At 42.2% G+C, this 16,345-nt stretch overlaps 1 protein-coding gene and 2 non-coding genes across 3 annotated transcripts; 1 reads left to right on the plus strand and 2 right to left on the minus strand.

Annotated features, from left to right (window-relative positions):
• The first annotated feature begins 3 nt into the window (after nucleotides 1–3).
• Nucleotides 4–7,696, plus strand: LOC110532048 (SH3 and cysteine-rich domain-containing protein 3). Its single transcript, XM_021615647.3, has 13 exons — nucleotides 4–1,907; nucleotides 2,356–2,417; nucleotides 2,685–2,763; nucleotides 3,200–3,353; nucleotides 3,459–3,556; nucleotides 3,688–3,748; nucleotides 3,842–3,939; nucleotides 4,068–4,131; nucleotides 4,958–5,010; nucleotides 5,137–5,231; nucleotides 5,355–5,406; nucleotides 5,537–5,674; nucleotides 6,005–7,696. The coding sequence occupies exons 2-13, from the start codon at nucleotides 2,401–2,403 to the stop codon at nucleotides 6,101–6,103; spliced, it is 1,008 nt and encodes a 335-aa protein (XP_021471322.1). The 5' UTR covers nucleotides 4–1,907; nucleotides 2,356–2,400; the 3' UTR covers nucleotides 6,104–7,696.
• A 1,468-nt stretch (nucleotides 7,697–9,164) lies between these two features.
• Nucleotides 9,165–9,280, minus strand: LOC118966202 (U5 spliceosomal RNA). The gene has a single exon (XR_005053468.1). It is a non-coding gene; the product is annotated as a U5 spliceosomal RNA (small nuclear RNA).
• A 1,542-nt stretch (nucleotides 9,281–10,822) lies between these two features.
• On the minus strand, nucleotides 10,823–10,938 carry LOC118966201 (U5 spliceosomal RNA). The gene has a single exon (XR_005053467.2). It is a non-coding gene; the product is annotated as a U5 spliceosomal RNA (small nuclear RNA).
• Nucleotides 10,939–16,345: the final 5,407 nt, after the last annotated feature.

The raw sequence follows: 16,345 nt of genomic DNA on the forward strand, positions 1-16,345 counted from the left end.
TAGTGGTAGTCAAAGATTGTGTGCTATGTTGACAAGATAGTCAAGTGACCGCTCTAACAATGGAAATACATGACCTCAAAGATGGAAGGCAGGCGTGAGGAAGCGACATCGGGTGGAACCATTCCAGCCAATGAGAGGGCAGATACACGTGTCAACAACAAGCCATGGAGATAAATAGACCCGGGGTTTGCCAAACTTTATTGCTTCGTGATTCACCAATTGCGGTGTCTTTTGTGTCCTGACCAACCATATGGGTTGGGCGGTGAAAAAAACATACACAGACCATACAATAAGTAAAAAATACAACCTTGGCAGCAGAGCGAAAATGTTACCGTTTTAAAGCTAATTTCCTGCAAATCTACACATTTTGTAATGGAGCTGAAATAAAATGTTGCCGTTTTATAGCACATTTTTCTGCAATGCATTTGTCCATATGGCTAATGCTATGCTCTTATTATAACAAAGTCAATAGGGGCCTGATTGTCTAGTTTTTGTTTTGATGATTGTAAGTATTTAAAGATTCTAAGCTATTTCTATTCGGTTTTAGTTGTTGAAGTTTACACTGAAAGCGTTTTTCCATCCCTAAAATTTTTGTTTTTTTATTACCAAAAATGTAATCCCACGACCCACCTGGACCCCTGCCACAACCCACAAGTGAGTCCCGACCCACAGTTTGGGAACCACTGAAATAGAGGACTCATCTTTGTATCTGTGCTATTATAGCGTCTGTGACAGCACGGGCAGTGCCAATGCCATCTCCATTTAAAGTAGTGCATTTTCTTCTTCCTCATTGACTGATTGCTCCAAACTCATAGGAATCCCCACCCAGTTGACTACTTTAAAATGGTGGAAGCCCTCCGTGGCAATGTTCATGCTCAAACAGGTTAGATGCATGATGAGTCCTCTATCTATCTATATGACAATAAACACAACTCAATATTAGGTAGTTTTTTCAAAGTATGTCGAAATGCCACGTGCATCCACTTATATCGGTGCATTGTAACAACCTAAACATTACGAAACTTTTATTTGATCAAATTAGCCACACGTAGCAAATTAGAAATTATTTTTTTTGTGGACCAAATTCGACACTCGTTGACCACCATATAATAAGTCCCCTTATTTTCATGGACAGATTTTGAGCGGAGTAAAACCTCTTGCCTCGCGCAATCTCTGTGGTAGCCGACGCAAAAAATACAATAAAGAGCCAGTTTGTTGTTCAACAGTGCTGGGGACAAAAATAGGCCTTTGTAAAATCTCATGTTTTCATCTATGGATTCACCTCTGACTACTCCCATATCAGTCTTCCACAATATGAATACATTTTCAAATTCTATTATTTTGATCCTCTTACATAAAAACTACACATTTTTCTTTCTGTTTTAGAATTTCTTTCCTATTCAATAAGGATTTAAACTGTTAAAGGTTTTATATGGAATAGTATAATGTGGTGTTCACAGTGTATTGAAAATGCAAGAAACTACAGAAATTCTGATGATGCCTGCAGTTTGTACAGTAAGCCAACAGTAGGCTGTGTGTGTCTTGGCCTGCCCTCTAAGGTTGTGAGCGGGGTCTGATTTCCCCTCGTCATCGGTGCCCTGAAAGTTACCCAGCTGTCTCACTCACTCACAATGACACCTGCCCTCACAGTCCCTTACTCACTCACCCCTCTGCTCTAACCACTAACCATTGGATCACTGCTAGGAAATGACATGCATAAAGAATAGCTCAAAAGGGAAGTACCAATCAAGAGTTAGAAGTGTTTCGGAGGTCTCCGGTGTGACAGGTTGCTCATCACACACGAAAGGAATATCTCTGAATCCAAACTGGTGAAGAAAGCCTTTGACATTCATCCACATACCAGATTCAATTTCTTCATTGACTGGACTAGCAACCAGTGGGACCAAGTATGTCTCAATTTCAACTATATTGCATTCCTCTGTTTTTAGCGTGTGGTCTGTTCAGTTCTTTTCTAACTCGACATCATATATTTAATTGTTCGGTCAGCTATTAGTTAGATAGAAAATTGTTTAAGTTTTAATTGAGAAGGGAAATATTCGCGAAGACTTCTGGCCTTATATCGTTGTACTTTTCCCCAGAACTTCTCAGCTCATGCCCAAATTTAGCTATGATGAGATTGAGTTACCCTTCCCCAAGGGGGGGGTGTATGTGTATGTCCATGTATGCCTGTGTGTGTGGGTAAATCATCCTGCCCATACCTAGCTGTTCTGTAAATCATTTTAAAACTCCCACAGACTAGACCAAAGTAGTCAAGTGTTCCGTTCAAATGGTTCTCAGATTGAAGGTGATATTGAAAGCCAGTGTTTCTGTTCCCTAAACTGTTTCATGTCTCAGGTGCGTAGCACTGCAGGACGAGCGTGAGAGCTCACACATCACACCATGGCCCAATATGACCAGTGAGTCTACTCTCATGTTGCTGAACTCAATACACTATGTACAGAATGTGGATAGTCCTTTTAAACAGTTACCCCTGGTTCTAATGAACATAATATGGGAAATCTTTAGGAATTATATTTTTCATTGCAATAATCATGTTAAACTTGGTCAAATTCAAATGCTCAGCCACCATAACAATTCTTCTGCAATGTTCACTCTCAAATACATTTCAGGTGTCCTTGTCGCTCGATGTTGCTTAATGTTCTCTGTTTGTTTGTCTGTGTTAGACTGGAAGATAAACATTCGGTGGATATCCACGACAACCCCACAACTCCTGACAATATTGTAAAAGAGGAAGACAATACTGTGAGTGGCACATCAATCTGCCACCGTTGGCAACACCATCCCCCAAACAGATGAAAATTACAGCCAGCTAGGACGCTCATTAGTGTAATATATGTGAGGGTTCCCCGTTCCCTATTTCTATTCTGTAGTTAGGTGACACTATGGGCTAAACCTAGAGCTTTTTTTTCATTGACCACATACTCGCCCGAAGTCAAATAATATTTAAAATGCTTGTTAAATGAAAAGCTACTTTTACTTGACTGATTTACTTAACTGATGCAAAAAAAAAAAAAACATTTGCACATTATAGAGAACCACCGTGTGGACTTGTCAATGACAGGAAAGCATTATTTTGACTAGACTGATTTTTACCTCTCCAAACAGTGGTCACTAGGGAGAAGGAAGGAAAGCTGTCTACCACTAATAGTATTGAGACGTAGCCACTCTCTCTCTGCAGGTATACTTTGTTTATGAGGAGGAGGTGGAAGTAGAGGAGAAGGAGCCCGAGCCTGAGCCCGTTGTTATATTGGTGAATGACAAACCACACAAGTTCAAGGACCACTACTGCAAGACGCCCAAGTTCTGTGACGTCTGTGCTCGTATGATCGTCCGTAAGTTTAAAATGAACCAGGAGTCGCTCTTGTATTTATTCATATTATCTGTAAAGCTTAATCATACTGACTAGCTTCTTACTGTACATATTTTCAACCTTTCAGTCAACAACAAGTTTGCTCTAACGTGCAAAAACTGCAAGACCAACATCCACCACTCGTGCCAGTCCTATGTTGAGTATCAGAAGTGCTTTGGCAAAATTGTAAGACGTTTTCTATTCATAATTTAGGTCACGATCGGTATAAAGTCAGATCACGATCAAGTTCATGTTGCATGTGGTTGCCGGAAACACATCAATTCCTCTACGTATTCATATTGCGGTCTCTCCTGTAGCCCCCAGGTTTCAGACGAGCATACAGTTCCCCTCTATACAGTAGTGACCAGACAGATGCAGGTAAGATACTAACCATCTCGACAAGCTAAGGGTTCAACTTGTGTTCAACATATTTTGAACTGTGTGTTCCCTCTGCTGCGTTCTCCTGTCCAGCCCACTCCAACCGTAACGACCCTGTGTTTGACACCCTGCGGGTTGGGGTTGTCATGGCAAACAAGGAGCGCAAGAAGGGGTCTGAAGACAAGAAGAACGTGAGTGTGGCACACATTAGCCAAAAGAGAAATGAATGACGATAAGTCACAATAACGGTATCATTAACTGACAGACATTTGCATAGGGAATATAAATTGTATGTTAACCATATTTTTCACCCTCCAAGATGATGATGATGATGATGGAGGAAGAGGAATCACAACAACCCAAAGAAGACGAGCAGGCAGAAGGTATTGAAAGAGGACGAAGGATGTCCATATTGACGCATGTGATAATTCAAGTTGGTGCCCTCTATGGTTCCACTGCATCAACTGTACAAAAATATGGTGTATTTATTTATAACCACATAGTTTTACTTAAACAAATTGTGCCATGTGATTTGATATTGGAGCCCATTAAAGGGAATGGTAAACTAACTGAGCGGTTGTTAATCAGCATTAAATAAAGGTTCAATAAAAAATGTAAAATGAAGAACACTTTCCTAATATTGAGTTGCACAGTTGTGTCAAGTGGGATGGATGTCCTTTGGGTGGTGGACCATTCTTGATACACACGGGAAACTGTTGAGCGTGAAAAAAAATCTAGCAGTGTTGAAGTTTTGACACAAACCGATGCGCCAGGCACCTACCACCATACCCTGTTCAAAGGCACTTCCATCTTTTGTCTTGCCCATTCACCCTCTGAATGGCACACATACACAATCCATGTCTCAATTGTCTCAAGGCTTGAAACTCCTTCTTTAACCTGTCTCCTCCACTTCATCTACACTGATTGAAGTAGATTTAACAAGTGACATCAATAAGGGATCATAACTTTCACCTGAATTCACCTGTCTATGTCATGGAAAGAGCAGGTGTTCTTTATGTTTTGTGTATGTATGTCAACCTTTTCTCAGACAAAACAGAATGGCATACAGTACAGAATAAATCCCCAAAATTCTTACACTGAATGTCAAGGAGCTACGTAAAATGCTTGTAATACTGGGTCTAAACGTTGAGGAGTTCACCATTGTTGTATTGAAACTCTACAAAGACCATATGTGTGATGTGTTTGTAGGAAAGCCCGAGGGGGATAAGAAGGGAGACAAAGCTGACAAAGCAGATGACAAGGTAAGGGGCTTTAACCGCCTGACAAGCCCTGACGTCATGTATACACTTACCACGTCCACATCAACAATAGCACCCTGTCTGGTACGTCAATACCAGTAGATAAACATCGGTCTATGTATGCTACAGAAAAAGAAGGAGATGGGAAACATGGGAAATCAGTCCCATTACTACCTGGCTCTGTACCGCTTCAAGGCCATTGAGAAAGATGACCTTGACTTCCAGTGAGTTTCCTAAAACATTTCCTTACATTGTATGAGTGACGTTTTATGTCCAATATTTCAGTCTGGTGAATGTTTTTAAATCCAATTTCATACAAATATTACAAACCTTTGTGTGTCTTTCAGTCCTGGTGATCGAATCACTATAATCGATGACGCCAATGAAGAATGGTGGAGGGTAATGGTTCCTGACAAGATGATCGAGCCAGCTGACAATGATCAAAACTAGCAATGGCTCTACCAGCTCATTGGCTGTGCTTTCTCATGTCTTGTCGACATCGTAAATAAGGCCTGTTTTCTATTCTCAGGGGAAGATTGGTGAGAAGACAGGTTACTTCCCCACCAATTACATCATTAGAATAAAAACTGGGGAGAGGGTGTTCAAGGTGACACGGTCCGTCGTGGGAAACAGGGAGATGGGACAGATCACTCTGAAAAAAGACCAGGTAAGAAACAGATGGGTCGCTGTTTGTCAGACCTGAGTCAAATACTATCACGTCCTTGAAAGTACTGTAATTTAGGTGTGCTTTATGTTTCTAGGAAAATAATGTGTTGAGTTTTTCTTTGTACAGGAAACTGATTTCAGCTTTATGATCATGAACAGTATGGATGGAGGTGTGCATGTGGACAGTGACTGTAATGACGCTAGTGTGTGTGTTTGTGTGTGTGTGTGTGTGTGTGTGTGTGTGCGTGCGTGTGCCTGGTCATCTGCAATGATTGCAGTACCTCTGTGGAGCCACAGCACCTTCCTCCATCCTCTTTGTGTTGTGTTGCAGATCGTGGTGAAGAAGGGAGAGGAGGTGAATGGCTACCTGAAGGTAAGCACTGGCCGCAAGCTGGGCTTCTTCCCCGCCGACCTGCTCCAGGAGATCTGAACCTTACCGGATCACAACCACAACCATAGGACTTGGGTCACACCGTCACCAGGACCATAATCACACAATTCATCAAACCCAGTTCCAGTGAACACACGTGACCAGGCACAGCATTTTTATACTACCAATGTAGCACCACTATCATTTTCCACCTGTAGGGGCCTAGGTCTGATCTGGTGAGTCTGTAAGCTGTTTGAGGGCTGTAAAGGCTCAAAGGGGGCAAGGTTATTGAGTGTAACCCAATACTGCAGCCTCCCCAGCCTGTTGAACTGGGTCAGCTGGCCATGCAATCCGAGCTGGATGGAGAAATGTGTTAGGTCAGACCGTAAATGTGTGTGGTGGGAATTTAAAAAGTTAACATGTTTGTGTCATTTTAATGTGATGAAAACTGGACAACCTTAAACCTTAAACTAGATCTTCAGCAAGGTTCAAAAGGCAATGGTTGTAACTACTGTAAGTAGCTAGGATTTCGACATCTTTTGTTTGTTATTCATTCTAACAAATGTATATTTTGGAGGCTATTGCTCACTGTCACTGTAGTAGCTTTATTTTCCCCTTGATGTCCATGTTAAAGGGAGCTTGCTAAAGTGCATGCCGTTATTTTTTTGCATGGGCCCATCTTTAATAATCATTGCCAAAACAATGTGCTGTGTATTTGAGGAATTTATATAGAGCAATAGCCTATAACCTATGGTGACACACAGACCCACATGCTTTTGCCAGACTAACGTAGGCCTATCATTGATGCAAGATTGTAACATTACAGGCCTATCATTGATGCAAGATTGTAACATTACAGGCCTATCATTGATGCAAGATTGTAACATTACAGTACAGCCATTTGTTATTCATGTTCTATTGAAATACCAACAGCCAAGTGCAGGCTTATCCCATTTATTGTCTTTCTTGATATGCATCCTTTCAAAACCTATATAACTCTGATGCCGTCATAGTAAACTTGAATGACTGACCATTGTGTAAACATGAAATCAATTCACAATTAGAAATAATGTACTTTATTTTTGTAGTGTGTCTACTATAACTCAGGACTCATATGCCTAACCTAAACAGGTAGGCCTTATCAGTTCAGCTTTTGTCTACAAAATAGTCATAACAGGTACTCATCTTGATCCAGTGATGGGGACCAGAGCCATGTATTTGTTCTAAATACATGGCTCTGATGTTGACAACTAGTGATGTGCAGTTCGCGAACCATATTTATTTATGTCGTTATTTTTGAACTACTCTTTCTTTTCTTTTTTTCTAAATCGAGAAACATTATTTGTTTTTTTTGAGAGACTCGTTAATTTTAGTCCTTTGACTTTCCTCTTCTTCTTCCTCATCCCCTTCTTCTACTTCTTCAGTATCATGTCGTTCACACATTTTGTTTTTGCATGCCGCTACCTACCTAAATTTGCACCAACAACTAACCCTACACTTAATTGTATGACACTATTTTTTATCGTAAAAAAAATGCATGTAAAAACTGTCCAACTATGGAGAATATCCTAGCTCCATATATGAAATTAAGGAAATGCGTATATGGAGCATGTCTACTCCTTATATCTAATAAAATGTCAGATATACACGCTCCTTTGTCCCATGCCCTCCTTCACACTTCTTACATCTCCAAATCTCCTTCCTACACACTGCTGCGATATGACCATAAGCTTGGCATCTGAAACACCTCAGTGGGTTCGGCACAAAAGCTCTCACTGGATAACTGACATATCATAACATGACTTTATCGGGTAAATAATCTGCTTAAAAGGACAGACCCTGCTCTGGAGAGCAAAGCAAGTCACAGGTCTCGTTTCACTAGTCATGTGACATGAAGTGCCCGCTCCCTCTGGACTGAAGAAACACAGAAAATCCTCACAAGTCCACTTTGAGTTACCTTCACCAATTTAACAGTACCCAAATTATTTCCTACCCAGCCTGAGACTACATATAGATCAGCCAAAAGGCAGGGATCCACTTTCTTCAAAAATGTCGATCCCACTGTGCCCGAATCATCCTTTGCATGACCATCAGGGCAAAGCTTGGACAGAGGTCTTCACCAAACCTGCCAAAGCAGGTAGGTAATTCATCCTCACTCTCCTCAGGTTAAATTTCTGAGCCATCAAAGCTAGCAGAATACGGGTTGTACTTGATGCCATTCTTCCTCAACACACTTCTTCCCTCTACACTCAGCTCTTCTCCTTCTTCCTCGCTGTCCATAACCATATCTATCTGCTCACCACGCTCTTGCCATGCCTTCAACAGCTGTATTGCTTACAGAGCACGCACTGATGGCGTTTCTCCAACATAAACTTCAGTTCCTTAGGCCAATTTACAAGTCTGGCTATCTCTTGCCTCTCCGTGCTTCTCTTCTATTGTTACAACTGAAACCCGATTGGATTAGTTTCACTTGAACCTGAATGTTCAAATGGCATGTGAAAATCTGCCAGCAAAGTCACAGGAAAGCCAATAGACTATACAATAAAACCTTTGATGCATATGGTTCACATACACTATACATATACAAAGGTATGTGGACACCCCTTCAAATTTGTGGATTTGGCTATTTATACCATACCCTTAGCAGCCACGCTAAACCTCGTTTCAAATGTATCAAAACATAATCTTATTTGTATGCCTATCAATCAACACATCTACATAGTTTAAAGCAGACGTTTACAAGTATCAGTCACAAATGACAGCTCCAATAAGCCCTGCCTTTTGGCTGATCTATATGTAGTCTCAGGCTGGGTAGGAAATAATTTGGGTACTGTTAACGACATGTGAACGGGAGGCTCGTAAAATCATGACTCTTTCGAGTTTTCAGTTTATCGTTCGCTGGTAGGGGTCCTGAATGCTCTGGGCATTGCTGACTAAAGTGAACGAAATGAGTCGAAATATTTGAATTTTGAACAAACGAACAGAAAAGATCAGAGTAAGTACGAATAAAATAGTCCAACTTTCCGTCACTAGTTACAACTTGATTAAGCAGACTACCTGTAGCTACTACCTGCAAGCCTTCTCACAAAACTTCGTCAACTTTTATTTCACAAGAGTAGGAAGCCCAGCCGTGAGGCCGAGCATCAAAAAATTAGTTAATACTCATAATGTTCCTCCCCACGGAAATCTTTAGTAAAAGGCGAAAGATTTATGCGATCTGAAGAGAAACCAGAGTGTACTGCAGACTGAAAGAACCGGCTCGCAACACGTTCAATTCATTACAAGTCCCGGTGACGTTATATATATCAATATCACCCAAACTGTAAAGTTGGCAAATCACAGTTTTATTACATTGAAATTAAAATAATCCCACATTCGTAGTGGAAACATGTTGCAGTATTATTATTATATTTAAACATTTAGTAGCCTAAAATTCCGTACGAAATGCATGCTGGGGATTATTACAACCACTTCCTATTTCAGCCACACCCATTGCTGACACGTGTATAAAATTGAGCACACAGCCATGCAATCTCCATAGACAAAACTTTGGCAGTAGAATGGCCTTACTGAAGAGCTAAGTGCCTATCAACTTGGCACAGTCATAGGATGCCACCTTTCCAACAAGTCAATTCATCAAATTTCTGCCCTGCTAGAGCTGCCCCAGTCAACTGTCAGTGCTGTTATTGTGAAGTGGAAACATCTAGTGGTAACAACAGGTCAGCCACGAAGCGGTAGTCCACACAAGCTCACAGAATGGGACCGCCGAGTGCTGAAGCGCGTAGCTCGTAAAAATTGTCTGTCCTCGGTTGCAACTGTTCATCATGAGCTTAATGAAATGGGTTTCCATGACCGAGCAGCTGCACAGAAGCCTAAGATCACCATGTACAATGATAAGCGGCGGCTGGAGTGGTGTAACGCATTATCTGGAAACGCATTAGCTGGAGTGATGAATCATGCATGACCATCTGGTTGTCCAACTGACAAATCTGGGTTAGGCGGATGCCAGGAGAACTCTACCTGCCTCAATGCATAGTGCCAAGTAAAGTTTGGTGGAGGAGGAATAAGGGTCTGGGGCTGTTTTTGATGGTCCGTCCTAGGCCACTTAGTTCCAATGATGTTCCACCTTCTAGACAATTCTGTGCTTCCAACTTTGTGGCAACAGTTTGGGGAAGACCCTTTCCTGTTTCAGCATGACAATGCCCCTGTGCACATAGCGAGGTCCATACAGAAATGGAGTTTGCCAAAAGGAACCTGAAGGACTCTCAGACCATGAGACCATGGTCTGTTGAAATCAAGATGGAAATCTTTGGCCTCAATGCCAAGCGTCAAGTCTGGAGGAAACCTGGTACCATCCCTACGATGAAGCATGGTGGTGGCAGCATCATGCTGTGGGGATGTTTTTCAGTGGCAGGGACTGGGAGACTAGTCAGGATCAATGTAAAGATGAACAGAGAAAAAAGTAGAGATCCTTGTTGAAAACCTGCTCCAGAGCATTCAGGACCTCAGGCTGAACATTAAATCTAGTCCTACCCCATCGTAAAATCATGACTCTTTCGAGTTTCATTGTTCGCCGGTAGGGGTCCTGAATGCTCCGGGTATTGCTGACTAAAATGAAGAAAATAAATCCAATTTTTTTACATTTTGAACAAACGAACAGAAAAGATGAGAGTAAGTGCAAACAGTCCAACTTCCCGTCACTAGTTACAACTTGATTAAGCAGACTGATTGTAGATCTCTATAGCAAACTTCCTCAACTTTTATTTCACAAGAGTAGGAAGCCCAGCCGTGAGGCCGGGCATCAAAAAATTGGTTGATACTCATAATGTTCCTCCCCACGGAAATCTTTAGTAAAAGGCGAAAGATTTATGCGATCTGAAGAGAAACCAGAGTGTACTGCAGACTGAAAGAACCGGCTCGCAACACGTTCAATTCATTACAAGTCCCGATGACGTTTTATAAGGCAATATCACCCAAACTGTAAATTCCGCAAATCACAGTTTTATTACATTGAAATGAAAATAATCCCACATTTGTAGTGGAAACATGTTGCAGTATTATTATTGTATTTAAACATTTAGTAGCCTATAACTCCGCGCAAAATGCATGCTGGGGATTGTTACAACCACTTCCTAATTTCTCAATCTATGTATAGAGAGAGTGCCATATGCCATACACCACTATTTAATCGAATTATACATGGGAAATAATAATATAGCTATTAGTAAAAGGCATAGTCAAAAAGGAAAACAAAACGTCTTACGTCTGTATTTCACTGATCCCACCGTGTAACACACTCACACGCATGCGTAGTAGTACAGCTAACATCTCCGCCACATCCCCATAGTGCAGTCCTCAAACAAAGCCTACGTTTTCTAAACTCTGTGTAGACATCTTCATTAGGTCTGGACTTTAAGCATCTGTGTATAATGCATCATTCTGTGTATAGTAGTTTATTCAACTGCAACATGCAAAATTGATTAGCTCCACTCTTTTGATATAATAAAAAAAATCCTAGCGACATGCTGTGGTCATACTAGGTACTACACACCATGATAGCCCATGAAACCCACAGCGTGTAAGGTGGTGGTCGTGGACTGGCCTAAACCATTTATATAGTAGATGGGCTTGCCACTTTTTTTTGACACTGATGCTATCATAAGTACATTGAACCATCAAATTATGTGAATCTTGGGTGTCCTTAAAATGGGCCCGTGGACTGTGACAGTGTGAATGATAATGGACTAGTTAAGACAAAAGCCCATGGGCCTAATGGGGCTCCCTCTCAGGGCCCTCACGGTTAAAATACACCAATGCAGTCATTTGAGTCCTATCACTTTCTATAGTTTTTAAACATGAAGGCCTAAAGCGGAAAAACAATATGTTAGGCTTGTAGGCCTACAGCTAGAGCTGCTACTACATCTAATTAGCAAAACAACAACAATTAAACAAGGCAACAGTAAACATGTTGTCCCCCACGAATGATGTAGCGCCCCTCTTTGGGCCAATCAGTGTAATTTTTGTAAAGGATGGATCTTTTGGAGATCATTACAGCCTAAATTACGTTCTTTTCATCATCGCTATGCAATCCAGGCTGATTTCTGCGACAGTTTCGCTGTTTAAACAAGTTTTGTTAAGCTAATAAAACAAAAACATGAATTCAAACTACTTTTGGGTACCTTGTTAACATTACAACATGAAGTCCATGTCATAAACATTTCTACGTTTCAGAAATGGCAAAGAATGTGTAAACTAATTTGACACATTAAAGTTACTAACCCTACAGATCACGAAGTCAGCTAATTTCCACTCCATTCATATGCAAATCCGTTTGATTCATACACTGGCTTGTCTGGCTGTCATGTTTTTATTTAACCTGCCCTTCCCTTATCAACACTGAAATAATATCATTTCAGTTGTCCTCTATTATAATATTATAATATAATACCAAGTCCTTTAAAAGTTACCAGTTCTTCCACACTGGTATCAGTCCCACATAGATAACTATTAGAAAGTATGTTCTGACAGTCTGCCAGTAGTGAGGAATTCTTCTTCCGTTCCACTGGTTGCACTTCACTGGTGATCTTGTATTGTTTCAGGTACAGTCCTTGAATCGAAGGATATTGCTGCAGCCTCAGACGATAGATTCTCATAACCTGTAACAAAGGAAAGAAAAAGTGAAAGTAACATGCCCTGGTTTCAAGAGAAATTGATATTTCACATAGATTTCCCTAAGTAAGCATGTCCCAATTATCAGGATAACGTTGGACATTTCACCTAGACATCCCTAATATGACGACTGCGGTATACAACATAGAAGCTCATCAGGTTCTGATCATCTTACTATGCTTCTTCACCCGGGATTGGCCCCCGATTGCTAATCAATCAGTTCTTTATTCTCCAGGCTCAGCTTTGTCATCACAATGGACAACCTTGCAATGAGTGACATGTATCCATCGTGATTTTCCCTGGACTTTTACTGCTGACCTCGTTAGAAGCCAAACTTGATAAGGACCTTCCCATTTTGGCCCTAATGCGTCTGTCACATATTCCTTTACCATCACCCACTGTCCTGGTACTACGTCATGTCCCCCTTCGGGAGTTATTCCCCACGCCTCTTTTACTTGTCTGTCTGCTTCCCTTACTGCATTAGAGAGTTGTATGCAATAGTTAAGCATTGTGTCACTCATAAAGTGAACGCCTGCTTTCTCAAGCCTAACGTGCCTGGTAGTGACATGAGTCGAACTGTGACGACGTCAAACGGACTCAACCCTGTGGCTTTGTTATGTGTTGCCCGTATACTACATAATACCGTAGGCAATGCATGTGGTCATGCCATCCCTTCTTGATGCATCTTTGAAAGTCTCTCTTTCGAAACCCAATTTGTGTGTTCTACCAGTCCACTCGATTGAGGATGATAAGGCAGTGTAGATGCCAGTCTATGTTCAGAAGACGAGCTACCTCCTGACAAACCTTTCCTGTGAAATGAGTGCCTTGGACGGAATCTAATTGTTCCCGGTTGGGAATTATTTCTCAAATTAGAATTTTAGCTGTGTGTTGTGCAGTGCATTTCTTAGCATAGAGTAGGTTTCAAGCCATCGTGAGAAACTATCAACAAGGACCAGCATATCTTCATGTCTTTTACATTTGGGCAGTGTGATATAATCCAGCTGTTGATGTCTGAAGGGTCCTGGTGGGGCAGGCGCTCGTCGTGTTTGTACTTCCACTCGTCCTTTGGTGTTATTTTCCATACAAATGTTGTAATTCGCTACAACAGCCTCAGCCTCTTTCCGCACATCAGGATTCCACCATTTGCCCACAAAACGATAAACTATCTTGTCCACACCAATGTATCCCAAAGAGTGGATCTGTGTCACCAAGTACGGTAAGAGTGCATTTGGCGCTACACATCTCAGGTTGTATTTCCACACCCCTTCTTGACTGAGTTTGCATCCTGCAGCCATCCATTCCCACACTTCATCTTTTGGTGCACTGCTTTGCATATCTCTAATGTGTTGCAACGTATCCAAGGTGTATCTCCTCATCAGTTTAGGTGACAGAGGTGTTCTCTTTGCAGCCGCCTTAGCAGCTCTGTCAGCCAAATCATTACCTTTACTGTCATCTGTAAAGATTTTTCCATGTGCTTTCATTTTCAAAATTGCAACTTGTCCAGGTAACTGGAGAGCATTCAGTAGAGCCATCACCTCTGGTCCATTCTTCACAGGAGCTCCCAGTGATGTCATGAATCCTCTGTTTTTCCATATTTTTCCAAAATCATGGGTAACACCAAAAGCATATCTTGAGTCTGTGTAAATGTTGGCTGTTTTTCCTTCAGCCTGTTTACATGCTTCTGTCAAAGCCACCAATTCCATCACCTGTGCTGATGTTCCTGCAGGTAACGTGCCTGTTACTATCACATTGTCCATTGTAGTAAATGCCCAGCCAGCCTGCCTTCCTCACCCCCCCCCCCCCCCCCCCCCACACACACACACATTGCTTGAACCGTCTGTGTATAAGATAAGCTCAGGGTTTTCCAACGGATGACTCTTTATAAACTCATCAGAGAGCTGATCCAAAAACCAACTGACAACAGTCGTGTTCAAGTAATGTGGTATCTGAAGGATGCTTCAGAATTCCTGGATTACTTGGTGTACCACGTTGTGTGATGATGTTAGGAGCCTCCAATACAGTTGACCATTTGTTCTGACGAGCGGCTGTGACCTGTGCAGTTCGATGAATTGTCAAAAGAGTATGAACATGGTGGCGCAGTGGTTAGGGGCGCTGTACTGCAGAGCCAGCTGTGCCACCAGAGACTCTGGGTTCGCGACCTGGCAACCTGTGGGGCGACGCACAATTAGCCTAGCGTCGTCCGGGTTAGGGAGGGCTTGGCCGGTAGGGATCTCCTTGTCTCATTGCGCACCAGCGACTCCTGTGGCGGGCCGGGCGCAGTGCGCGCTAACCAAGGTTGCCAGGTGCACAGTGTTTCCTCCGACACATTGGTGTGGCTGGCTTCAGGGTTGGATGCGCGCTGTGTTAAGAAGCAGTGTGGCTTGGTTGGGTTGTGTTTCGGAGGACGCATGACTTTCAACCTTCCTCTCTCCCGAGCCCGTACGGGAGTTGTAGCGATGAGACAAGATAGTAGCTACCAAACAATTGGATACCACTATATATATATATATATCTTTTTTTTTAAAAGAGCAGCATGTGGACACTTGATGTTGGTCAAGAACAAGTGATGCCACCATCGACACAGTAAGTAGCCTGCATAGCTCTGAGACAGGGCCCCCATCCCAATGCCACATCATCCAATTTCTCCGAATAGTAGCCTACAGGTTTCTGACAATCACCATGGTCTTGTGTCAGAACTGAAGTCATGTAGCCATTTTCTTTCAGCCACAAAGAGGGTGAATGGTTGGCCTGAGTCCGGAATGTCCAAAGCCGGTACTGATGACAAAGCTAGTTTGAGCTTGCCTAAAACCTCTGTTCTTCCTTTGAAGGCAACAGTCTTTTGAATCAGGGTCTCCCTTGAGGAGGTCGTTAATGGATTGTGCAATTTCGACGAAGGAGTCCACTCAGCATCTATTTCAATTGCACAAGCCCATGAAGGAGCGAAGTTCTTTAATAGTAGTGGGCTCTTTAGGCAGCTTGTATGGCAGCCATACAATTTTGTGTCATCAGTTGACCAAGATAGGGCTAGCTTTATGGCCTTTGGCATGCAGGTGGTCTAACAGGGATTTTTAGATCCTTAGCGTGTGTTTCCTCATCTTCTGAAGCCAACAATATATCATCAACATATTGTATGACAACAGATGACATCTGAGGGAGAACTTGGAGATGTCTCCGCAATGCCCGATGGTAAATCTAAGGACTATTAGGAAGGCCCATAGGAGTCCTAGTCCACTGATACCATTGACCATCCTCAGAAAAAGCAAGGCATGGACGGACCTCTGGATGTAAGGGTACAGACCAGACAGAACCCATTAGCCACATCAATGACTGAGAACACAGAGTGAGCAGGTGACAATGAGGAAAAAATGGTTGAGGTGTCAGCCACCAGTGGAGTGATCTTGGAGATGGCTTCATTTGCATTCCTGTAGTCCACAGTCACTCGCCAGTCACCACTTGATTTTTTCACTGTCCATACTGGGCTATCGGAGGCAGAATGTGTATTTTCAACTATACCCATGTCCCATAGATCTTTAATCACTACTTTAGTAGCGGCCATAGCTTCCTTGCTAATGGAAAATTGTTTTGTGCAAGGTAGGGCAACACCTGTAAAGCACACTGGTTCCATATCCAAAG

This window comes from Oncorhynchus mykiss, chromosome 9 (assembly GCF_057628025.1).
Source record: "Oncorhynchus mykiss isolate SJ-2025 chromosome 9, ASM5762802v1, whole genome shotgun sequence".
NCBI classification, from domain to species: Eukaryota; Metazoa; Chordata; class Actinopteri; order Salmoniformes; family Salmonidae; genus Oncorhynchus; species Oncorhynchus mykiss.

Bases quoted from the DNA above. Each gene is read 5' to 3' on its own strand.
- LOC110532048 (XM_021615647.3), top strand. The intron at 2,764-3,199 runs GTGAGTGGCACA...CTCTCTCTGCAG, and splicing joins TAAAAGAGGAAGACAATACT to GTATACTTTGTTTATGAGGA. The intron at 5,232-5,354 runs GTGAGTTTCCTA...TGTGTCTTTCAG, and splicing joins AAAGATGACCTTGACTTCCA to TCCTGGTGATCGAATCACTA.